We start from the raw sequence: 24,819 nt of genomic DNA on the forward strand, positions 1-24,819 counted from the left end.
GAATACACACACAGAAGAACGAATACAGAGATGAATATGGCTACAACTTCATCTTGGAAACAACATTTCCTCTGTTTATATCCCCTATCTATCTTGGTTGTTTTTAGTTTAACTTTCTATCTTTGTAAAACATGTGCCATTCTTGGAGCACTGCTGCCTGAAGCAGCCATGTGCTCTGTGTTCTTCTGCTGTCAGCTTAGATAAGTGAATATTTTTGAGGGATGTAGTAGAATTAAGCATTTATGAAAGATAGAGGGATCTGTCTTGGTCTTTGTAGGCTCTCTTACACTAGCAAAAAGAGATCGTGTGATTTGATTATAAATACAAAAGTTTCATTGATTCTATATAAATGAGTTTCTTAAAGTGCTAATATCCTAGTCTTGTAATAAGCCAAACTATAGGAAATTAAAACCCCCAATTTATTGACAACAGGAGACATAAAATTAGAAATAATGTCACGACCACATGTTACTTGTTCGGTATAGAACAGTTATGTACTCATCATCTATACGTAAAACGTAACAATAACAAAATAAAAAAATGTGGATCATTCACAACTCGGAGCCTACCCTGTCCACACTCTTCCTTCCCCTCTCAACCTGATGGGAGTGGTCAATGCTCTTCCGAGTTTTGTCATGGCAGTCAAGGCTTCTCCTGGACCGATCCAGATGGTGGTGATCAAAAGATATCCTGAGCTTGCTGCTGCTCTTCTTCCACTGACTCTTTGGCGGAAGCGGCTTACGCTCTGTGCTCTGCCTCGGCTTCTCTCTCCTGTCCACACTCCTCCTCCGAGTAGGTCCATCATCTCTCACGCCGCCGCTGCTGCTGCTGCTGCTCCGGGAAGGTAACCTCTCTACTGTTGTGATGAATTGCTTGAGGTGTCTCATGTATTCAGGGTATTGTTCAAGATCACAGTGGTTCCCTCCTTCCACCCAAAGCGGCTCATACTTGTCTTTGCACAGTTCCCATAGTTGTTTCCCATGACAACAGTCCACTATTTCATCCGAAGTTCCCTGCATGCATCACATTTATTCGTATAAATATTTCTATTTAATTAGCTCAAAAGCCAAAATGTATCTCAAAAGCCTAAGCCTATCTAACTAACTAACACTTACATGAATGATGAGAACAGGGCAATCGACATATGGGATTTTGTCGATATTCTGCATAAAAACACACACACATGTGGAGAGTGGGACAAATTAATGAAGAAATTAAAGTTATTCTTTCGAGTTACCTTGTAGATGTCGAACCAGTAGGTTTTCTTAACGGCATACATTACTCTTAAACCGGAGAGGATTGGGCTGTGGAGTACGACGGCTCTCAATAGAGGGAACCGGGAAGCAAGATGTAATGTGGGACCGCTCCCTACAGACTGGCCGTAGAAGATAACATCTTCCTGTTTAGAGCCGTAGGTTTCTTCAAGACACTTATAAACAGCTTCGATATCAGCATACGTGTTATGCTCACTCGGCTTCAATCATAAGAAGAAACAACTGTTTAGTCCTAAATGAAATAATAATAATCCAATCACTTGAGGTTGATGGTGGTAAGAGGACCAAACCTTTCCAGTTGATTGTCCATACCCGGAGTAATCGTATCTGCAAAACAAGAAAGCAAATCTTGATTGAACTAAATAATATCGAAAGCAATATATAATATCATCTCCAATGCAAAACTCATTCCAACGTTAAACTGCATTTTTTTTTTCTAAAATGGAGTGTGGTTTTGCTCTAATCCTACTCCATCTTGAAATGAAAATAAAGTAATGAACAAACAAAAAATACAATACTCCTTCTATGGAGTAAATCAATATTTTACTCCATTATGGAATAAAAACTGAAGTGCAGTTAGTATTTTTTTTTTTTTCAAACTCCATTTTGAAAGATAAAAGATGAAGTGGAGTTAAAGATGATCTAACTGATTTGAAGCAGAGCTATATGAAATCTTAGTCCACCATTTAAACAAAAAAAAACATTTTTCTGTTTTTCACACACAAGAAAAACATAACCAACAAATACTCTTATAAAGAATAAAACATGGTCTCTCAGTTGTCTAGGGAATAATCAAAAACCAAATCAATAGAAATAGAAAGATTATATACTCATTTAAATAAATATATATATCATCAAGAACCAATCAAACAAAAGTAAAAAAGGGTGTGTGTGTAAGAATTTAAAGGTTCAAAAGAAAGAAAGAAAGATATACCCCATGAGATTAACCTTGAGATGGATGCCAAGCTCGATGAAGAGCTCATACATCTGTCCCAGATCGGTGGCGTTTCCATGCGAGTAGAGCAGCGTCGAGGTGGCCATCGGGTGCCTCACGTACATGGCCATTATCTCCGTGCCTCTTCGGGTCTGAAGCTTGTGGATTTCCACGTTTTCTCGGTGTGGGAATGGGGCGAGAAGCAACAGTCCCGTTAGCTCGTCCGTGACCACCTTGTAAGACGGCGAACTTCGCCGCCACCGAAGATGTCACCCCTCCCATCTCCTTTCTTCCTTCCTCGCTGGTCCTGTATCTACGCAAATAGCATTCCCGTGTGATGCTTTTTCTTCCTTTTCTTGGGAAGAGATAGAGAGAGAGAGAGAGACGGATACTGCTAGTATTCAGCTATAACAAGTGGCTTTTTACTAGTTTGTTTACATTTTTCTATGTTTCTTTTCATGATTCCAAGGCTAAAAATATGCAAAAGATGAAAACTACTTTCGACAAGGTAATGTGACTATGTCCATCTAGCTTGTGTAGGGGTTAGGTTTGGGCAACGTATCTTCTTTGTGATTTACTTTATTTCAATATCTACCAACACTCTTGCTTGAAATTTCACAAAGAGTATAAGTAAGAACCCCAAAAAAAAAACTATATAAGACTTTTGATCTGAAAGTTTAATCCCCTAAATCATGAATAGACTTTTAAATATATAGATGTTGAGCTGATATTAAATAGCAGTGTCAAGTAGGTGTATGTATTATCCACAGCTGATAGAAGTAGACAGTCTATTATTAAAAAAAAAAAAAAATCCCTCCAAGCAAAAGGATTTACACTAATAATTCAAACTGTTTTGCTAAGACATAACAAGGTGGACAATAGCATGTGGGAGGGGATGAGGAGAGTTGGTAATTTCATAAAACCATGTGTTATGAGACACTTGTGTTCATTTGACATTTACTTAACCGTTTTGCCTTGATTTGGACTAAACTTATGGAAGTCTTGAAAGAAGAAAGTTTATGGGTTTGTGAATCTATGACTAACAACTCTGCAAATAGCCCAAACAATATTTATAAACAAATACGCTTCCTTTATTGCAAATTAAAATATATATATTTCAGTTTAATAAATGGACCACACTAGAGGATATGATTGATATGGCTCAAAACAAGGAATATAAAACATCATATTGACGACATGGGGGCACACTGAAATGCTGTAATTTAATGCACAAGAAAATGAGATATCAACTACCCCAACACAAAAAAAAACATTTACAAGAGATAACACAATACTGTATATGAAAAATGTACTAGTAAATTAGAGAACATTAGAGCATCATTATCCCACATACTCATTTAGGGGTTCTTAATCATTTTTTAATAATTTTTAGTTGGAAAAGTAGGTTCAAGAGACTTAGCTAAGAGACATGTATATTTGTATGGTCCATTGCAAGTCTTTTATATAAGGGTTCTTAAAAAAAATTATGAAGGGTTCTCTTCTTCTCAAGCTCAAAAGATAGACATCAAAACTAGGGATAGACAATTAAATACATATAATCGAAGGGAGCTAGGTAATGTACAGAGCTTGATTGAGTGTTGAAAGCATGACTTAGAAGTGGATTATTCCCAAAAGACTTGAGCAAATGATTTCTTGCCAAATAATATATCTTATTTTTCCTATCTCACAACAGAGAGTTCAAAGCTAGAGATGGACATCAAAGCTAGAGAGAGTCAAATTACAAACAGGAAACGACGAGACATTCATATATATATAAATATATAGAATTAAAGAAAGTGATGAACAGAGCATCTATGTGTGTCCAAAGCCAAAAGGTTAAACCAAAAATACAAACTAATCTGATTCTTGGAAAAGTTGATGTACCTTAGCATCGCTGTGGACAAACTGAATACCATGTCATGGATATATCGTAGAAGAGCAGAACCAACACTTGACCAATCTCATCTTGTCTCCTCCTTAAAAGATCCCTACAAGAACACAGATGAATCACAACAAAGAAGAGATTCATTCAGACATCAAACTGAAGCAAAATCATAAAACTAAACACAACTAGTAGAGAAATTTCCCTAGAAACAGGTTTACTCAAAAACAATACGAGGAAAGCAGATAAAAGTTTCAATGTTGATCTAATTATTGGTTTCACTATCTCACTCTCTGGACTGTGGTGATGTCTGGGTCAAGATGCTTGAAGAAGCCAAATCCGACGTAGAGCAAGAACCCATTTTGTCAAGCTACTATCACCAACAAGACATTCAGCAATCCGCATCTGACGAGCCTGGGGACCACTGGGACGACCACCTCCTCCTCTCTGCATCACCATCTTCGTGCTGATTAAGTGAGAGACCATTGGTTCCTGGTCTCAGCTCACTGACCTTGGTGAACACTGGCTTCCTCAACGCAGGTGATGCCTCAGCCAAGTTCACTTTTAATTTCCAAGTTCATCTTTATCAGAACCATGTTTCGTCAGACCATTAACAGCCTTTCCTATCTCAGTACTCTGCAGACAGATAACCTTAAAGATCAAACACGCACTCTCATTCAAAACCTCAAGAACAACAACTTGATACACAATGAACCAACCTTGAGAATATCCACATTCAAAGACATCAACTTTAGCTTCCTTAGAGAATCAACTATCACTGAGTGTGGCTACATAACACACACACACAAAAAGGGAACTGAAAGATTGGTGGTTCGCAGTATGGCCTCTGCAATCCCATGAGCATACCAATGCTACAACAGATGATTGAGATCCTAAATAGGAGACTACAACACAGGAAAAAAAAAACACCAGAGAAACTATCCACTGATTCCATTCATCGTCGAGAAGAGAAGAAGGCGGAGTCGTCGAGGATTCAGAAGAGAGAGAAAGAGACGACGAAAGGGAAAGAGGGACACATGTCTATAAGAGACGTCTCTTGTGGCCCTTAATTAAGAGACGTTTTTACTCTTAATGCATAATTTTCTTTTTTTTAATTCTAAAAACATTGAAAACTCTGCCTAAGAAACGGCGATAATGGTGCTCTTATCGCCGTATGATAGGTCCGTCTCTTAGCATTATTGGGTCGAAAAATAAATGAAAATCCAGTTAAAACATTGCAAACGGGCCTTAACTAAGGGACATCCGGTTTCGTCCTTAAGTCAACGTGGCGGAATATGATTTGGAGATGATATCAAAGTCGCGAAACTCGTATTGCGGTCGGCACTGCTCTCTTTCATTTCGTCTGAAACCCTAGCTTGAGACGGCGAGAGGATTCATCCCCTATACGAAATCGAAAGTTCACTCCACATCAAAATCCCCCAAATCAAAACTCACTTCACATCGAAATCGAAAGTCACATCTCCAATTCACCAAACCGAAAGCCAAACCTCACACCACATCGAAATCCCGCAAATCAAAAGCTCTTGAATTCCTCAAACCGAAAGCCAAAGCTCAGTCCACTTCGAAATCCCGCAAATTGAAAGCTCAGTCCACATCGAAATCTACATTTTTGGGTTTTTTTTTTCTTGTTTTTTTTTTCTACTTTGTAATTTTCTAATGTTTTCAATTTAAATGTTATATATTTTATTTTAAACTTATCTTTTATTTGTCATTAGTTATTAAAATAAATAATTAATTTACTAAGAGACGTTAAAAAAATCCTACCAATAATCTACATTTTTGGGTTTGTCCCTTACATTTGTTTCTTAACATAAAAATATTAATAAAATAAGCTAAGAACATAAAATTATATCCGTCCAATAATGTTGCTCTAGAAGATGAAAAGAACATAAATAAATAATAATTAATTACTACAGTAAAAAGCAAAATATTGAAAACTCCAAAGAAATAATAAAAAGTTGTATGTTGGTTTCATGGGGTTCAACAAATATAACACTATAATTTAGAAGAAACATTATAAAAGCATCTTCATATGTGATGACTTTTAAAAAGTGTTAAACAAAAAGTACTAATAAGTTAACAAATTATAATTGTAAAGTTATTTAAAATGATTTGTACATATTTTCTTATAAGTTTTGAAAATTTCATCTTATATTTCTTCAAAAATTTTATATAATAAAAAGAGAGAAAGCGAATAGTTTCTTTGAAAGTGGTGGGTCACTACCCCCATCATTGATGCTTCGAAATCTTGTTTTGCAAAAAAAAAAAAAAAAAATATATATATATATATAAAAAAGAGGAAAAGCATATATAATCTCCATTAAAGAAATAGTTTATTAATGAAAATGATCAAGAATACTTCAATCAAACATTGTCCATGAAGGCCAACCTACAAGACTGGCCAGTTCTCATACAAAGACACTGAAATTATTGTTTAAATAAATAAATTCAAATTTGAAGTAAAAAAGGAAGACGCTCGTAGGTCATGCATGGTATAGCCTTGTTTTCTTTTTGTAATCTAGAAGTTGTAGTTCTCGTCTTGGTCAAGGAGCTTATCATCGTGACAACATGCGAAGCTCATGTACTTCTCCATGGGACGGTGGCAGTCGAAGCAGTTCATCTTCTCCGGAATACGACCGCTCCGAGCAGTGATGTGGAAATCAAAGTGGCTGCATGGTTTCCCGGTTTCCCGGAGAATCTCGTCGTGGTGGTGGTCGTACATTGCCTTGGTGTAGCCTTTGGTGGGAACGTGAGTTTTCCAGGTTCGGTCGTAAACGGTCACAGTCCTCTCAATGGCACCGTGAGTTATCATCACTATCTCAGGTCCTTTGCTCAGCAGTGCCCATCCTCCGAGCTTGTCGTAGCTTAGTATCTTTTTGATTCCTTGCATCACCTAATTGATAAAATTCACGTAAAACACACACACGAAAAAGAAAAAAAAAAGCAATCAAACCCTCTAGGTTAGTAATAGTACGTACCTCGTCGTGATCATCAGCTTTGCCGAGTTGAATCTTGGAGTAGAGCATGCTCTCGAGCCTAGTCCAGAAGAACCACATCAATGCAGGCTCGGCCCAGCTATGACTCAGATTTTCAGCCCTGACGGCTTCACTGATCCGCCTGATATGTTCCCTGTGGCTGTGGTTACGTTTACCAACATAAGCCATCTCCAGCTTCACGTTGGAATCTTTGGCCGTTGCTTTGGCCGCCATTGTGAACCTTCTTATCCAGTCCAAGTCATCTCCTCCGTACAAGAATATGTAATTTTCCGGGTTTATCTGTAAATCAAATCGTCTCATTTTGCATCCTACTTCCAAACACATATATTTCTTATAGATTTGAGACTGCGGTGTCAAAAATGGAAAATTTAATATTAGGTCAAAGCAGAGTCTTGATTAAATAAATTACCCAATTGAAAATGACAGAGTCGATGCCATCAACGATGAGGTTAAGCGTGAGGGTCTCCCTCCTCCAGAGCTCTTCCTCACGAGCTCTAGTGAAAGGGAAAGCTTCAGTCCCCCAAATCCAGATCATGTGAAGCGCGTTGAGACTAGCCTCGTTGCCTTGTGGGTCAAGCACCACGAGTATTGGCTTGTTCATGAAATGCCATCTCTCTCTCATAAACTCCACCACATGTCTCTCTATCAGCTTTGGACTATCCACTGTGTACCATGGCATAGGCTCACGGAGAGCCTCAAATTTATTCTGCAGACTCGGATATCTTTCATAATCTTCGATAGGATCCACTATCGGAACCCACACAACCTCGTAAGGCATATGGCTCTTACCATCTATTCCCTGCAAGTTCCTCCTCGACTCTGTGTATATTTGCTCGAAAATCGATAGCTCGTCTTCCAATATGTTGAGGTCCGAGATGAGAAGCAACACTGTCTTCCTCCTCAACACATCCAAGTGAACCTACAAGATTCTTACTAGATTAGATTGCATGCATGCATTAATTAATGGGCTTGTATGATGATAATAATAATAATAATAGAAAGAAACCTTTCTCTTGGTCGAACCATCTTGCAGTGGTGTGGTGTGGTTTTTGGGATGAACCAAGGCCGTGAGAATCTTCATGTTATCAATGTGAGTGGTGTCGAATAGAGAATGCAACATCTTTAAGGATTCTGAGCTCCTCTGCTTCTCTGTTAAATTCATCATCTCTTTATTTGTCAGCAAAAAGAAAGATAGTGTATTGATTTTGAGACCGTACTACAAACCTATGTGGCGGTAGCAAAGCCTCAAGGTCTCAGCAAGATGGTCATGAATGTTCTTGAGCTTGTTAGCTAACATGGACGTTTCCCATGAATCCATTTGAGTGTTCATCATCCTGGTTAAGTAAAAGTTAATATCGTTATTGAGGCGCACAACTCAAGGAAATAAAAGATAACTAGCTAGATAGATATAATAACTAAACAAAAAAAAAAGGTCATCATCTTACTCGTGTCCCATGGCAGTGATCATGTTGATCTGAGAAATGCAAGCCACGATGCTTCTTATGGTCCAATAAACAGCGATTGGGATGGTAGAGATGATTCTTGATAGATGAGGATCGTCCAGTGTAATGTAGCGATCAGGTAACTCGCTGAGTTCCACTACACATGCGGTGACGCTCTTCATCTCACGGATGAGATCATTGAGCCCATGGGATACCGACTCTAGGGTCACTCTGTTCTGAACAGGGACGAGCTTTAGCATAGCTAGGGACTTAGCGAGCTGGTTCTTTGAGTGGAACTGAACCAGAAGCCAGAATTCTCCGTAGTTCAACGCAAACGCGGCTAGAGTCAGGACCAGCTTCCCGTGCCAGTGGAAGCTCGAGAGGTGTTCAAACACTGACATTGTTATTTCATGTGCGTCTGATCCCGTCAGAGACTTGTAGGCTATCTGCAATAAGAACAACAGTGATGGCCTTTTATTGCTTGGTCTACAAGCTAGGTTGTAAATTAGGTTTTGGTGGTTATGTGTACAACAACATCACATGTACATGGTATGGTTAAACTTGGATTTCCAAATCGAGATAATTAAAGCAAAATATGTTATAAACTGATGAAGTCTACCGACATTTTCTAAAATGAAGTTATACCTCACAGGCGACGCGATCGATCGCGTATGAGACGCTATCAAGAACGCTCATCATGCTTGATTGCATCAGTTTATCCTCCGTAGGCAACGGGAGCATCTGCGAGTTCAAACAAATGCTTAATAATTTATATCACAGGAATAAAGCAATGACATATATTTATTCATGCATGCGTGTATATGTATACTAACGGAGGCGTTGGAGTCGTCGGAGTCAAGAGTGGCACGATCGAGAATATCTTCAACGAGAGAGAGAAGGCCACGCACTTGGACTTCGCGAGCATCAGGGGAGTGTGTTTGTTGGATGAGTTTCAGCATCATGCTTTCGTCCGATGACATCGTTAGTCCCCCGGTCGACGTCGCTGGTACCATCTCTGTCGTCCTCGGAGTTTTACCATCTCTACTGCTGTGGCCCGCTAGTTGCTGAGCGTGCTGGGACTTTATCAGTGACTCCATTCTTTTTAAGAGACTTGAGAAGAAGAAGAAGAGGCAGTTTTGACTGTTGTGTGTGTTCTCTGAGGCTAGCCATTAAATACTCGATTTTCCTACCTTACTTACCATTGTTAATTGGGTATCAACTTCTTTGCTTCTGAAACAATTTAATGAAATCTACAAGAATATATACCTTTTTGGTGGCTTATTGTAGAAGAATGGTTTTAGAATTAATGTAGCGACCTTCTACGCTAGTACTATGAAGTAAGTACTCCCTCCATTAAAATCCATGTTTTTTAAAAGAAAAATCATTACTAATTTGTATTATTAAAAATTATAAATTTTAAGAGAATTAATCAAATTATTCTTGATTTTATTTTATTAAAAATTGATATTTGGATAAAGTGATGTATCTATGGTAATATTTTATGTTTTTTTTATTATATGTGAAAAAAGCCTAAACCAACACATTAACGATCGATGATCACTGGACTACAATTGAGTTTTTAGAGTTTTATTATACTAAGAGATGTTTAAAAAAAAAAGCTTACTACTAAGAGATATTGATCGAGAAAAAAACCTAGATCACGTTTTGTTTGCTACTTTGCTTTGATTCTAATGTTACTTCCCCTCACGCCATAGAGTTTTATGGATTCTGTCATTTACTTTTAGGTACTTTATATCTATATATCGTATGTCTCACTAAATATAATCAAAGAGTAAACAAAAAGGCTTTGAAGTTGGATTCTTTGCTCTGATTTGGGTAAAACTATGGAGTATATAGGATAAGGTGCTAAAAAAAGAAGCAAAGCTAGAGTATCCAAGAATATATATACGAATCAAGTGCTTTTTTTTTGTGTTGCAATCCTTTTTCTAATATTGATTTTTGGTATCGAAAATAAATGTTACTGAAATTTAATCTCCATGACTTGTTGTCGTTCTTTTGTATCAGTCGGCTTTGAACTCTTTTGTATGCTACTTTCAGTTGTTAATTTTAATTTACAGATGACAGAAAAACAAACTTGTTGTCGTTCTTTAACTTAATTTTAGCACAAACTTTTGTAATTTGGACTGAATTTGAACAACAATTTCTATATACGTCACGAATGAATGTTTCTTCATACTTTCGTCTTCAATATTTTCTCCTAATCTGAAGCTACACTTAACTAAATGCAGTAAAAACAATAAATAGTTTCTTAAATATATATAGAGAGTGTGACAGCCAGTTTGTGTGTCAACATAATATCTGAAATATATATATATATATATATATATATATATATATATATATATATAAATTGCAATGTGGTGGATAATGTACAGATCCACGAGAAAGTGACGTCCAAATGTTAGAAATGTCTCAAGAACTGTCCATCTTTTCTTTTGATTCATGGGTTTTGTCTTTACTTTGCCTTCAGCTTTAATTATCTTTATAAAAAGATATATGTTGACTTTACAATGCGTTTTTAGTGTTTCATAAAAAGTTGATTATAGACAAGGGAAGAAGAAACTCAGTCACTGTAGCTAACTAAGAGCACATCCAAACATTATATTTCGAAATTTTCAAAATCTTATGTGTAAAACTTAAATTTGTAAAAAAACGTTGAAATATTTATGAGATTTACAAATTTAAGGATTAAAATGATGAAAAATATATTTAAGAACATAAATACGATGTGTAGTTGTATGGATCAAAATGTAAACAAAAATGTGAAACTTCGAATTTGAAATTTTAAATAATAAAATTTCAAATATAAAATTTTACTTTGAAATTTTGAAATTTTTTTTTGCATATTAAAAAACTTATTATTTGAAGTTATAAAATTTCTAGAAGTACCCTTAGGGATGTCAAATGGGCTAACTGTCCATGGATAGCCCATGTCCAAATTAATACGGACTAATATGGATAGTCCATATTCGTCCGGAAAAATGTGTGTCCAAATAGACGAGGCCCAAATAAACCAATGGCCCAAATGGGCAAAACCAGATGGACATGGACGGCCCAAATTTTTAAAATGTTTAGGGTTAATCGATTTGGGAAAAAAATCAGAATTCCCTTTTCGTGAATCACGAGAGAGAGCTCGATCTTCTTCACTTCATCTTATTCACTCTCGTAACCCAAATGTTCCATCAAATCTCTCTCCCGTAACTCAAACGGTCAAACCCAAACGTTCTCGTAAGCCGACTTGTTTCAGGTTTGTTACAGTCTCTCTCTCTCGATTTAGGGATTAGGGATTTTGGGATTTGGGAATATCTTCTTCTCTCTCGAATATCGATCTAAGCCTCTAAAGTGTAATGGGTCTTTCTAGATTCAATGTTTGCGATTCTAGATTTGATGGGTTTGCGAGCTCTTTAAAAGTTGTAGAGTTCGACTTAGTTCGATTATAGACTTGTAGAGTTTGGATTTCATCGATAGCTCTTAGTTTAAGACTTTAAGTATCTTTTGTTAAAACATGAAGTTTAAGTAAGTTCAAAATGTTATATTTGACATTTAGAATATGTACATCTTTTAAATTGAAAATTAGATTTTTTACATTAAGTGGACATCTGGATTCCATGGACAGTCCAACTGGACATGGTCCTATTTGGTTATGGTCCTATTTGGAAATGGTATTATTTGGGCTTTGACCAAACGTGCCCAAAAAAAAAAAGTCCATCTGGACACACCCAAATCCGTCCGGACGACCCATTTGACACCCCTAAGTACCCTCCACTTAAAGTTTTCCCGATTGAGTTCTCAACAAATTAATATTATTATTCTAATACAATACACATATCAATAAAAGTATGTAGTGAAGTTCTAAAAACTCATGGAGAACTTTTCTCTTTGTTTCTCCCCTATTTTCTTTATTTTTTTAATTGTCTAGATATATATCTAGATACTACCATTGGATTTGCTTTAAGGTTTAGTTAATCATCCAAGAAGAAAAATACTCAATCCGTTTGTTGAATACCTTTTTTTTTTTATTCCTACCAAATCATAAACAAACGAATTTTAGTACAAAGATTATGTTTTCATAGACCAGAAGCAACACTATGAAGTAGAGAAACACAAAAAGGAAAGACACAAACGTTTTTTTTTTTTTTTTTAAATATTCATCTTTCTTCTCCTCTCTCCAAAGGGGACATCGTTTCCAAAAACCATTACAATCGACAATGAAGGTAAAAACATGAAAGAGTTACATAACTAAGAAGAAAAAATTTGTGCATCAAGCAGTCAATATCGAAGACACAAACGTTGGCTTTATTGAAATGTGGTAGAAGCTTCCAAAAAGACATATATTCTCCCATTACTGTCGTAAATCACTCAAGGCAGCATAGTGGTACAAGTAATACTTTTCCATGGACCTACGGTGGCACTCGGTGCATTGGGTATAATCCGAGCAGTCTCAGGAAGCATGAATTGAACCTTGTGCAGTGGGAGACGCATCAAGAGTTGATGGGTGAGTGCTTTGAGAAAACCATGTGTGGGAATGTTGACTTCCCACTCGTTAAATTCGGCCAAACCCTTGGAAAACAAGTTTCCCTTTGGCAGAACCATCTCATTATCCTGCAAAACCTAACATAGCAACGATCTTGTTTTCCTCTTGTTTTTAGTCTCTTGTAGTCCCCTTTGGTTCCGTGGGCTTTTTCTTTCAGCATCCACATAGAGAACGGGCTTTGGGTCCAGACAAAGGCCCAAAATAGAAGGAAGCGGGGCTCGTTTATTGACTTTGACAAATAGATATTTCTGGTTTGTGAGAGAATGCTTTGGTTTATAAAAACCTAGCGGAACGCGTTTCGCTTCGCAATCCTCACTCATTCTCTCTCGTCTCGTCTCTACGCGTCGTAGATTTTGAGAGAGAGAGAGAGAGAGAGAGAGAGGAAAAAAAAAAAAAAAAGAGTATCTCCGATTTGGATCTATTTGACCATTCACTTTCTCTAACGAATCCAGGTAACTTGTTAGCCGTCCTCCCTTTTCTGCTTCAGTGTATATTATTTGTATCCAGATTGATTCTTCTTAGCTGTATCCAGATCTGTGAGATTGTGAATTTTGATATTTGGGGGTTAACGAACATGTCATCTCTCTTTTCATTCATTCATTTGCAGTGATTGGTTGGTATGGCTGCTACCGCTTCTGCAGTCCGTTACGCACCTGAGGATCATTCTCTTCCCAAGCCTTGGAAGGGTCTTGTCGATGATCTTACTGGCTACTTGTACTTTTGGAATCCTGAGACCAACGTTACTCAGTACGAGAGACCTGCCACCTCCTCTCACCCTCCCAAGCTGCTCTCTGTTAGCTCCTCCGTTCAGGTTCTGGTTCAACACCACACTTCTTCCATACCTAGCTATGTCCCTGCTGCCAAGGATGATGTTCTGTACCGTAACGGTTACGGTAACGGTGGACCTAAGGTTGATTCTGGCTCCAGATTTAATGAGCTACTTTTTCTTGTTTGTTTTTTGTAAAACTTCTTGTGAATCTTTCTCAACAACTATAATGTTATAGGTTGCCAGGAATGGTGCTGCTAATGGACTTGGGAATTCCTCCCCCCCTCCTCCTCCATCATCAGCTCTAGCAAATGATATTTCCCCCGATGCCTATTGCCGCCGTCACGAAATTACTGTCAGTGTAAGTATCTGGACCCACTTTCTTTTTTAAACACACACATCTTTTATCTTTTTGCTAGACCCGCCTCTTTTCTTCCTGCACAACCTTTCTTTTCATTTAGTAATAACATATCTTTCACTATCTTCATCTCAGTCAGCTTACTTTAGATTATATATATCTTTATATTAATTGCTAAAACTGTAACTGATATTTTTTTCACTCCTTTCTTTAGGGGGGCCAAGTTCCACCACCTCTTATGTCCTTTGAAACTACTGGTTTTCCTCCTGAGCTTCTGCGTGAGGTATGAATTTATTTTTCTAGTAAATTGAATAGGACTAATCAATCCTCAAACTTGGTTTCTTAGTTGTGCATCTCTACCAATTAGCTCTTGGATCTATGTCGATTTTTATGCTGTGTTCTAATATATGGAGCTAGCTAGGTTGGCCTAATATTAGACTTATTTTGTTACCATATTACTATCACCTTAGAGTCTAACTTTATTCGTATGCACTCTCTCTCTCTCTCTCTTTTTTGTTTTTGTTTTCCCCAGGTGCGATGTTTCCTCCTCAGAGGAGCTAATGTCGTACACTGTACTAATTTTTTGAGGTCCTTGCAAAATAGTTGGAGTGGCCTTTATGGCGGACCAATTTGTTTTTTGGAAGGACTTCCAAAATCATGCAAGCTTGTGACCGGCCCGTTAACGGTGTGATGATTCATTTCACCACCGGGTCCAGACAGAAGAAAAGGCGTCCTCCTGCTGCAGGTTTCATCAGTAATCTTTTGCCGCCTGCAAATGGGGGAGGGTGCTTCTTCTGACATGAGCCACCATTCCATAAGCCAAATAGAATTTTGGTGCTCCTCTTCTCATAGGGCCTCCGGGTTCTCTGCTTTCGTAGGTACTCGGTGCAGGTTTCTCTGCTCCAACCCCGATTCAAGCTCAGTCGTGGCCAATTGCCATGCAAGGTAGGGACATAGTAGCCATTGCTAAAACTGGCTCGGGAAAAACTTTGGGTTACTTGATTCCTGCCTTCATGCATCTTCAACGCATCCGGAATGATTCGAGAATGGGCCCAACAATCTTGGTGTTGTCTCCAACGAGGGAGCTGGCCACACAAATCCAAGATGAAGCTGTTAAATTTGGGAGGTCGTCAAGAATTTCCTGTACGGTAAGTAAACGTCATTGATTTTTGGAACTTGTCAACGTGCTACTTGTTTAGTACTCTAATGTAGTGCTTTTGTTATCTATATGTTTCAGTGCTTGTATGGTGGTGCACCAAAAGGTCCTCAGCTGAGGGATTTAGAAAGAGGAGCAGATATAGTGGTAGCGACTCCTGGACGATTGAACGATATCCTTGAGATGAGGAGAATTAGTCTGCGCCAAGTATCTTATCTTGTGCTAGATGAGGCTGATAGAATGTTGGACATGGGTTTCGAACCGCAGATAAGGAAGATTGTGAAAGAGATTCCCACTAAGCGTCAAACGCTTATGTACACAGCTACATGGCCAAAGGGAGTCAGGAAAATTGCAGCTGACTTGCTTGTTAACCCTGCTCAGGTCAACATTGGCAATGTTGACGAGCTTGTGGCTAACAAGTCGATCACGCAGGTATGGTTTGCCTTGATACCATTGCTATTTGATTCAGCTGACCATTTAAGCAAAAAAAAAAAATGAATCTGCTTTTTCTGGACACAGCACATTGAAGTGGTAGCAACGATGGAGAAACAGAGGAGGTTAGAGCAGATATTGAGGTCTCAGGAACCAGGATCAAAGGTGATAATATTCTGCTCAACCAAAAGGATGTGTGACCAGCTAACTCGCAATATAACCCGCCAATTTGGAGCTGCTGCTATACATGGAGACAAGTCGCAGCCTGAGAGAGACAGTGTTCTGAATCAATTCCGCAGTGGCAGGACTCCGGTTCTTGTTGCAACTGATGTTGCTGCTCGTGGACTGGACGTCAAGGACATCAGGTATATATATATATCCCGTGTAATATTTATTTAACAGAATTCGAATTCTCTTATTAGACAACATGATAACACAAAATTGCTGGAATGACAGGGCGGTCATAAACTATGATTTCCCCAATGGAGTGGAAGACTATGTTCACAGAATCGGAAGAACAGGAAGAGCTGGAGCGACTGGTCAGGCATTCACATTCTTTGGCGATCAAGACTCGAAGCATGCTTCGGATCTGATCAAGATCTTGGAAGGAGCAGACCAGAAAGTTCCTCCTCAGATCCGCGAAATGGCTGCACGTGGTGGTGGAATGAACAAATTCAGCCGTTGGGGTCCTCCATCTGGAGGTCGTGGCAGAGACTCTGGTTATGGTGGCAGAGGTAGCAGCTTCGGTTCACGTGACAGGTAAATGATAAAAACAAGATATAACTTTTGATTTTGTCGGTTACAGAAGAAAGTATACGATTCTGACTTTGAGATTTGTATAATAATTTAGTGGAATGGGAAGCAGAAGCAGTAATGGATGGGGAAGAGAGCGCGAAAGGAGTCGTAGCCCAGAGCGATTCAACAGAGTTCCACCACCGTCTTCCAATGGATCTCCTCCTCGCAGCTTCCACGAGGCCATGTTGAAGCACAGATAAATGAGCAAACACGTGAAGGTGTTATTGGGAAAATATTTCTTACATCATATGACATTATTATTTTTGGCCGATGAAGAGCGTTACGTTGAAAACAAAAGACGTGTAAAACTAGAATTGTTTGTTTTCTTATGTATTTCCTTGTGTGTTATGCTCCGACTTTCGCAGATTTGATACGCCGAATTTGTTGTTAGATATGGTATGCTTCTTTTAGCTTTTTATATGTCAAAAACAAATGTTGTGTTTCTTTTGATTCAGTTTTGGCTTTGGTTAACTGCAATTTATTCCTGGTCAGAGAGAAGCCAAACAGTTCATTTTCCCTATTTAATACAACTTATTTAACTAACCTGTTAGATTTGTAAGGGACTACTTATTCAAAAGTGATGTTTACGTTTTCTAATATTGATTTTCAAAAAGAAGAAAAAGCCTTCCGAAAGAAAAAATGAAGTTTGGTGAGCTTAACGGAAAGAGTGCGTCTTCTGTACTTTGATGATAATTTAATTGATCACAGCCTATTAATCTCCAAATAAACTCTTGTGAAAAAAGAAGAATGATGAACCAAAACTGTAATGAAATGAGATTGTGATACCCAGATCATTGTATTACTACCTTTGATAATAAATGATTGTTTAAGTGTTAAAAGAAAAACTCTTTTGTGTGGTTACAAACTAATTTTCCATTTATGCCTAAACGAATCATGAACTCGTGCAATCTTAATTCAAAGCTCACTACATGTTTTTTTTTTTGGACTAGAAAGCTCACTACATGTTCTTAAATGGATTTATTTTCCACTATCGATATTTATCAATAGTTAAAGGAGATAATCATCTTTACAATATTATATTTATGTGTTTTAAAAAAATATTATGTTTATGTTTTTAAAGAAATTTTAGAGTAATTCAGAATATTTAGATATATGCATAATTAAGAATACACACTCACGTTCTATCTTGTTAGTAAAAATAGGTGCCAAAAATACCCTAAAAATATTTGGTTCTGTTTCAATTGGTATTCGGATAGCTTTAGGTAAACTATCAGATATTTTGGATAAATTATCAAATAATTCAAAATGATTCAGATAAAAATTGTTAGATAAATAGGATTATTTTTAATATTTAAATAAAAATATCCTGATATTTTTAGATAATTAAGATAATTTTGACTACTTCATATACTTTTTAACAATTTGTATTTTCAAATACTTTCGGATACTTTTAATAAATTTTAATTGGTTATGTTATATGTATATATAATTAATATTTTATATATTTGAGTATTCATTCGGTCTTCGGTGTAGTTTCGGTTCATTTTGGTTATTTTAAATACAGAAATATAAAAACTATTCGAGTATCTGAGGGTTTCGATCCGGTTTCAGTTTTGGATATTTCAGTTTGGTTCTGGTACGACTACTATTTTTTTTTGTAACACCATATTTCATTCGATAGAACTTAAACTCCAATGTTTATGGGAGCCATTACACAAGCTTCATTCCAGAGGGCTTGCTTTGACAAAGCATCAGCCTCTCCATTTCTAGTTCGTTGAATCCAAGAAAAGGAGATAGAATCAAAAGCTAAAGAAAGACAGACTATGCCAGCCACAATGCCATAGATCTCTGCTGCATGTTGTCCTGAGTTGAGTGCTTTGACCAGCAGGAGTGAGTCAGTTTTACATCGAACCTGTCGGATGTCCTTCTCGATACAGAATTGTAGTGCTTCCCGTAGCGCCAGGCCCTCTGCCACCAGGGGGGAGTTGACGTAGTGACAGTGTGCTAGGATCGATATCTTCTCAGGTCCTTCTCCCACAATCCAGCCGAGTCCTGAAGGCCTTCTCTCCATGCTGCATCTGTTTGGAGCAGCGTTGAGTACGGTGTCCTATTTGAGTCTGGGACTCTCTGTGTTGATGGCTTAGCGGGTGAGTCGGGTGTTTGAGCAGAGAGCCATTCCCGTGCTGATGCCACCGCTTTTGTGATGATCATTTCCGCTGTTGTCTCTTTGTTATTGAAAACGTAGTCATTCCTTGCCAACCAAAGGTGCCATAATATCCAGGGGGCGAGAGGTCCCGCAGTAATGCCGGAGGGAGGGAGACACACCAACCTGCAAAGACTGTTTCAACAACCAGGCAAATTTACTAGTCCTCTAGTGTTCACGCTAGTGGAGAAAGGTGCCAGCTTCCATACCGCAGTGAAGAAAAATATGAGTAATAGATTTGGGGGTGTTGCCTCTCTTACAGTTGATGGTGGAGGTGATGTTTTGGGTGGCCAAACATTCGCCCACTGGTAATGCTCCTCGTAAAATCTTCCGTAAGAATAGTTTGAGCTTTGGGGAAGTGTGGATTTTCCATACTCCAGCGTTCCAGTCAAAGGTGCCGTCTTCATGATCTATTGCCAGTAGCTCTGTTTTCTCCAAAGATGCTTTGTATCCCGTCTTTATTGTGTATTCTCCTGATCGACTAGGTTTCAGGCTCAGAATTCTGCTCTCTTTTGTGGAATAATACGTCTGATCGCCTCTTTGTCTGAACCGTCAGGCAAGAGGATGCAAGCGACAGTGAGGTCTTGCTGGTGTTCCGGAACTGGTCCCATGGGTATAATCTGTTCGGTACAACTTAGCCATGGATCGTTCCATAAATGGATTGTTTCTCCGTTTTAGTTTTTATCAATTAATTTAGTAAAATTTCATAATACTCCCTAAATTGGTGGACTAACCACTATAAAATCGTTATTCTCTAGAGAAAAATGAGACAACAAAGATTCCAAACCTCTTTGACCTTCATCATCTGTTACTGCATGATGCAACTATGCATTAAAACAATATTATCATATTTTTCAATTTTTCTCAAAATCTATGTGTTAACCATTACAAAAATATTGAGTTTTTCGGTAAATACTCTATATACTAATGCCTACGATCTTTAGTGCTGTTTTAAAATTTCTAAACACATTATACATTTGTATTAATGTATATTAAACTCTCTTTCATGGTACATGAGCATCGTTTTAATTTTTTTATCAATTAATTTAGTAAAACTTCATAATACTCCCTTAATTGGTGGACTAACTACTATAAAATAGCTATTCTCTAGAGAAACGGAGACAACAAAGGTTCCAAACATTTTTAACCTTCATTATATGTTAGTGCATGATGCAACTATGCATTAAAACTGTATTGTCATATTTTTTACTTTTTTTTCAAAATCTATGTGTTAACCCCTGCAAAATATTGAATTTTTCGGTAGATGCTCTATATACTGAAGCCTATGATCTTTAGTGTTGTGTTAAAATATCTAAACACATTCTACATTTGTATTAATATGTATTAAACTCTCTTTCATGGTAAAAGATTATCATTTTAAAAATTTATCAACTAATTTAATAAAACTTCATAATGCTGCCTAAATAGATGGACTAAGCACAATAAAATCGTTATTCTCTAGAGAAAACAGAGATAACAAAGGTTCCAAACCTCTTTGACCTTCATCATATGTTAGTGAAGGATGCAACTGTGCACTAAAACTGTATTGTCATATTTTTAAATTTTTCTTAAAATCTATGTGTTGACCCCTACGAAAATATTGAGTTTTTCGGTAATAACTATTTTCTTAAAAAACGGAGACAACAAAGGCTCCAAACCTCTTTGAACATCATCATATGTTAGTGGAGGATGCAACTATGCATTAAAATAATATTGTCAAATTTTTTGAAATTTTCTCAAAATCCATGTGTTAACCCCTTCGAAAATATTGAGTTTTTGGTAAATACTTTATATACTGAAGCGTATAATATTTAGTGTTGTTTTAAAATTTCTAACCACATTCTACATTGGTATTAATTTACTTTAAGTATTTTTCATGGTATATGAGAATCGTTATAATTTGTTTATCAATTAATTTAGTAAAACTTAATAATACTCCCTAAATCGATGAAATAACTACTTTCTTGAAAAACGGAGACAACAAAGGCTCCAAATCTCTTTGAACATCATCATCATATGTTAGTGAAGGATGCAACTATGCATTAAAACAATATTGTCAAATCTTTTGAAATTTTATCAAAATCCATGTGTTAACTCCTTCGAAAATATTGAGTTTTTGGTAAATTCTTTATATACTGAAGACTATAATTTTTAGTGTTGTTTTAAAATTTCTAACCATATTCTGCATCTGAATTAATGTATTTTACGCTCTTTTTCATGGTATATGGGAATCATTATAATTTTTTATCAATTAATTAGTAAAACTTCTTAATACCTCCTAAATCGATGAAATAAATACTATAAAATAACTACTTTCTTGAAAAACGGAGACAACAATAGCTCCAAACCTCTTTGAACATCATCATATGTTAGTGCAGGATGCAACTATGCATTAAAATAATATTGTCAAATTTTTTGAAATTTTCTCAAAATCCATGTGTTAACCCCTTCGAAAATATTGAGTTTTTGGTAAATACTTTATATACTGAAGCCTATAATCTTTAGTGTTGTTTTAAAATTTCTAACCACATTCTACATTGGTATTAATGTATTTTAAGTATTTTTCATGGTATATGGAAATCGTTATAATTTGTTTATCAATTAATTTAGTAAAACTTCATAATGCTCCCTAAATCGATGAAATTATCACTTTCTTGAAAAACGGAGACAACAAAGGCTCCAAACCTCTTTGAACATCATCATATGTTAGTGCAGGATGCAACTATGCATTAAAATAATATTGTAAAATTTTTTAAAATTTTCTCAAAATCCATGTGTTAACCCCTTCGAAAATATTGAGTTTTTGGTAAATTCTTTATATACTGAAGCCTATAATTTTTAGTGTTGTTTTAAAATTTTTAACCACATTCTACTTCTGTATTAATGTATTTTATGCTATTTTTCATGGTATATGGGAATCATTATAATTTTTTATCAATTAATTAGTAAAACTTCTTAATACCTCCTAAATCGATGAAATAACTACTATAAAATAACTACTTTCTTGAAAAACGGAGACAACAAAGGCTACAAACCTCTTTGAACATCATCATATGTTAGTGCAGGATGCAACTATGCATTAAAATAATATTGTCAAATTTTTTAAAATTTTCTCAAAATCCATGTGTTAACCCCTTCGAAAATATTGAGTTTTTGGTAAATTCTTTATATACTGAAGCTTATAATTTTTAGTGTTGTTTTAAAATTTCTAACCACATTCAACATCTGTATTAATGTATATTACGCTCTTTTTCATGGTATATGGGAATCATTATAATTTTTTATTAATTAATTAGTAAAACTTCTTAATACCTCCTAAATCGATGAAATAACTACTATAAAATAACTACTTTCTTGAAAAACGGAGACAACAAAGGCTACAAACCTCTTTGAACATCATCATATGTTAGTGGAGGATGCAACTATGCATTAAAATAATATTGTCAAATTTTTTGAAATTTCTCAAAATTCATGTGTTAATCCCTTCGAAAATATTGAGTTTTTGGTAAATACTTTATATATTGAAGCCTATAATCTTTAGTGTTGTTTTAAAATTTCTAACCACATTCTACATTGGTATTAATTTATTTTAAGTATTTTTCATGGTATATGGAAATCGTTATAATTGGTTTATGAGTTAATTTAGTAAAACTTCATAATACTCCCTAAATCGATGAAATAACTACTTTCTTGAAAAACAGAGTCAACAAAAGCTCCAAACCTCTTTGAACATCATCATATGTTAGTGAAGGATGCAACTATGCATTAAAACAATATTTTCATATTTTTTGAAATTTTCTCAAAATCCATGTGTTAACCCCTTCGAAAATATTGAGTTTTTGGTAAATTATTTATATACTGAAGCCTATAATTTTTAGTGTTGTCTTAAAATTTTTAACCACATTTTACATCTGTATTAATGTATTTTACCCTCTTTTTCATGGTATACGGGAATCATTATAATTTTTTATCAATTAATTAGTAAAACTTCTTAATACCTGCTAAATCGATGAAATAACTACTATAAAATAACTACTTTCTTGAAAAACGGAGACAACAAAGGCTCCAAACCTCTTTGAACATCATCATATGTTAGTGCAGGATGCAACTATGCATTAAAATAATATTGTCAAATTTTTTGAAATTTTCTCAAAATCCATGTGTTAACCCCTTCGAAAATATTGAGTTTTTGGTAAATACTTTATATACTGAAGCCTATAATATTTAGTGTTGTTTTAAAATTTCTAACCACATTCTTTATTGGTATTAATTTATTTTAAGTATTTTTCATGGTATATGGAAATCGTTATAATTGGTTTATCAATTAATTTAGTAAAACTTCATAATACTCCCTAAATCGATGAAATAACTACTTTCTTGAAAAACGGAGACAACAAAGGCTCCAAACCTCTTTTAACATCATCATATGTTAGTGAAGGATGCAACTATGCATTAAAACAATATTGTCAAATCTTTTGAAATTTTATCAAAATCCATGTGTTAACCCCTTCGAAAATATTGAGTCTTTGGTAAATTATTTATATACTGAAGCCTATAATTTTTAGTGTTGTTTTAAATCTTTTAACAATATTTTACATCTGTATTAATGTATTTTACGCTATTTTTCATGGTATACGGGAATCATTATAATTTTTTATCAATTAATTAGTAAAACTTCTTAATACCTCCTAAATCGATGAAATAACTACTATAAAATAACTACTTTCTTGAAAAACGGAGACAACAAAGGCTCCAAACCTCTTTGAACATCATCATATGTTAGTGCAGGATGCAACTATGCATTAAAATAATATTGTCAAATTTTTTGAAATTTTCTCAAAATCCATGTGTTAACCCCTTTGAAAATATTGAGTTTTTGGTAAATTCTTTATATACTGAAGCCTATAATATTTAGTGTTGTTTTAAAATTTCTAACCACATTCTACATTGGTATTAATTTATTTTAAGTATTTTTCATGGTATATGGGAATCGTTATAATTTGTTTATCAATTAATTTAGTAAAACTTCATAATACTCCCTAAATCGATGAAATAACTACTTTCTTGAAAAACGGAGACAACAAAGGCTCCAAATCTCTTTGAACATCATCATCATATGTTAGTGAAGGATGCAACTATGCATTAAAACAATATTGTCAAATCTTTTGAAATTTTATCAAAATCCATGTGTTAACCCCTTCGAAAATATTGAGTTTTTGGTAAATTCTTTATATACTGAAGACTATAATTTTTAGTGTTGTTTTAAATTTCTAACCATATTCTGCATCTGAATTAATGTATTTTACGCTCTTTTTCATGGTATATGGGAATCATTATAATTTTTTATCAATTAATTAGTAAAACTTCTTAATACCTCCTAAATCGATGAAATAAATACTATAAAATAACTACTTTCTTGAAAAACCGGAGACAACAATAGCTCCAAACCTCTTTGAACATCATCATATGTTAGTGCAGGATGCAACTATGCATTAAAATAATATTGTCAAATTTTTTGAAATTTTCTCAAAATCCATGTGTTAACCCCTTCGAAAATATTGAGTTTTTGGTAAATACTTTATATACTGAAGCCTATAATCTTTAGTGTTGTTTTAAAATTTCTAACCACATTCTACATTGGTATTAATGTATTTTAAGTATTTTTCATGGTATATGGAAATCGTTATAATTTGTTTATCAATTAATTTAGTAAAACTTCATAATACTCCCTAAATCGATGAAATTATCACTTTCTTGAAAAACGGAGACAACAAAGGCTCCAAACCTCTTTGAACATCATCATATGTTAGTGCAGGATGCAACTATGTATTAAAATAATATTGTAAAATTTTTTAAAATTTTCTCAAAATCCATGTGTTAACCCCTTCGAAAATATTGAGTTTTTGGTAAATTCTTTATATACTGAAGCTTATAATTTTTAGTGTTGTTTTAAAATTTCTAACCACATTCAACATCTGTATTAATGTATATTACGCTCTTTTTCATGGTATATGGGAATCATTATAATTTTTTATCAATTAATT

The 24,819-nt window shown here is 35.5% G+C and overlaps 2 protein-coding genes, 1 long non-coding RNA gene and 1 pseudogene across 4 annotated transcripts in view; 1 reads left to right on the top strand and 3 right to left on the bottom strand.

Annotated features, from left to right (window-relative positions):
• Positions 1 to 318: 318 nt before the first annotated feature.
• LOC103849858 lies at positions 319 to 2,934 on the bottom strand (annotated as a pseudogene).
• A 3,479-nt stretch (positions 2,935 to 6,413) lies between these two features.
• LOC103849857 (protein SIEVE ELEMENT OCCLUSION B) lies at positions 6,414 to 9,646 on the bottom strand. The gene is made up of 8 exons (XM_009126569.3): positions 9,383 to 9,646; positions 9,195 to 9,290; positions 8,553 to 8,995; positions 8,332 to 8,441; positions 8,114 to 8,256; positions 7,517 to 8,026; positions 7,090 to 7,386; positions 6,414 to 7,004 (listed from the first exon to the last, which is right to left on the bottom strand). Exons 1-8 carry the CDS (start codon positions 9,644 to 9,646, stop codon positions 6,630 to 6,632), a joined length of 2,238 nt encoding a protein of 745 aa, XP_009124817.1. The 3' UTR covers positions 6,414 to 6,629.
• Positions 9,647 to 13,351: 3,705 nt separating this feature from the next.
• On the top strand, positions 13,352 to 17,084 carry LOC103849856 (DEAD-box ATP-dependent RNA helicase 14). 2 transcript variants are annotated; one of them, XM_009126568.3, is made up of 9 exons: positions 13,352 to 13,556; positions 13,712 to 14,014; positions 14,109 to 14,231; positions 14,443 to 14,511; positions 15,107 to 15,376; positions 15,466 to 15,816; positions 15,904 to 16,181; positions 16,273 to 16,575; positions 16,667 to 16,811. In XM_009126568.3, the coding sequence occupies exons 2-9, from the start codon at positions 13,724 to 13,726 to the stop codon at positions 16,809 to 16,811; spliced, it is 1,830 nt and encodes a 609-aa protein (XP_009124816.1). In that variant the 5' UTR covers positions 13,352 to 13,556; positions 13,712 to 13,723. The 2 variants fall into 2 exon arrangements, with proteins under 2 accessions (XP_009124816.1, XP_033140997.1); XM_033285106.1 differs by lacking the exon at positions 13,352 to 13,556 and having other exon boundaries at positions 13,724 to 14,014; positions 16,667 to 17,084.
• A 4,796-nt stretch (positions 17,085 to 21,880) lies between these two features.
• The window catches only part of LOC117131972, a 21,773-nt gene continuing 18,834 nt past the window's right edge, over positions 21,881 to 24,819 (bottom strand). Inside the window, exon 2 of the long non-coding RNA XR_004455412.1 lies at positions 21,881 to 22,087. This is a non-coding gene — a long non-coding RNA (uncharacterized LOC117131972). The remainder of the gene's footprint in view (positions 22,088 to 24,819) is intronic.

This window comes from Brassica rapa, chromosome A01 (genome assembly GCF_000309985.2).
Source record: "Brassica rapa cultivar Chiifu-401-42 chromosome A01, CAAS_Brap_v3.01, whole genome shotgun sequence".
Classification (NCBI taxonomy): domain Eukaryota; kingdom Viridiplantae; phylum Streptophyta; class Magnoliopsida; order Brassicales; family Brassicaceae; genus Brassica; species Brassica rapa.

Excerpts from the sequence above, each read along its gene's own strand:
- LOC103849857 (XM_009126569.3), bottom strand. The coding sequence starts at position 9,646 with ATGGAGTCACTGATAAAGTCCCAGCACGCTCAGCAACTAGCGGGCCAC. Across the intron at positions 8,257-8,331 it reads GCTTTGCTACCGCCACATAG|AGAAGCAGAGGAGCTCAGAA; the intron begins GTTTGTAGTACG and ends TGAATTTAACAG. Across the intron at positions 7,387-7,516 it reads ACTCTGTCATTTTCAATTGG|ATAAACCCGGAAAATTACAT; the intron begins GTAATTTATTTA and ends TTTGATTTACAG.
- LOC103849856 (XM_009126568.3), top strand. The coding sequence starts at position 13,724 with ATGGCTGCTACCGCTTCTGCAGTCCGTTACGCACCTGAGGATCATTCT. Across the intron at positions 14,512-15,106 it reads CTCCTGAGCTTCTGCGTGAG|GTACTCGGTGCAGGTTTCTC; the intron begins GTATGAATTTAT and ends CTGCTTTCGTAG. Across the intron at positions 15,817-15,903 it reads CTAACAAGTCGATCACGCAG|CACATTGAAGTGGTAGCAAC; the intron begins GTATGGTTTGCC and ends TTCTGGACACAG.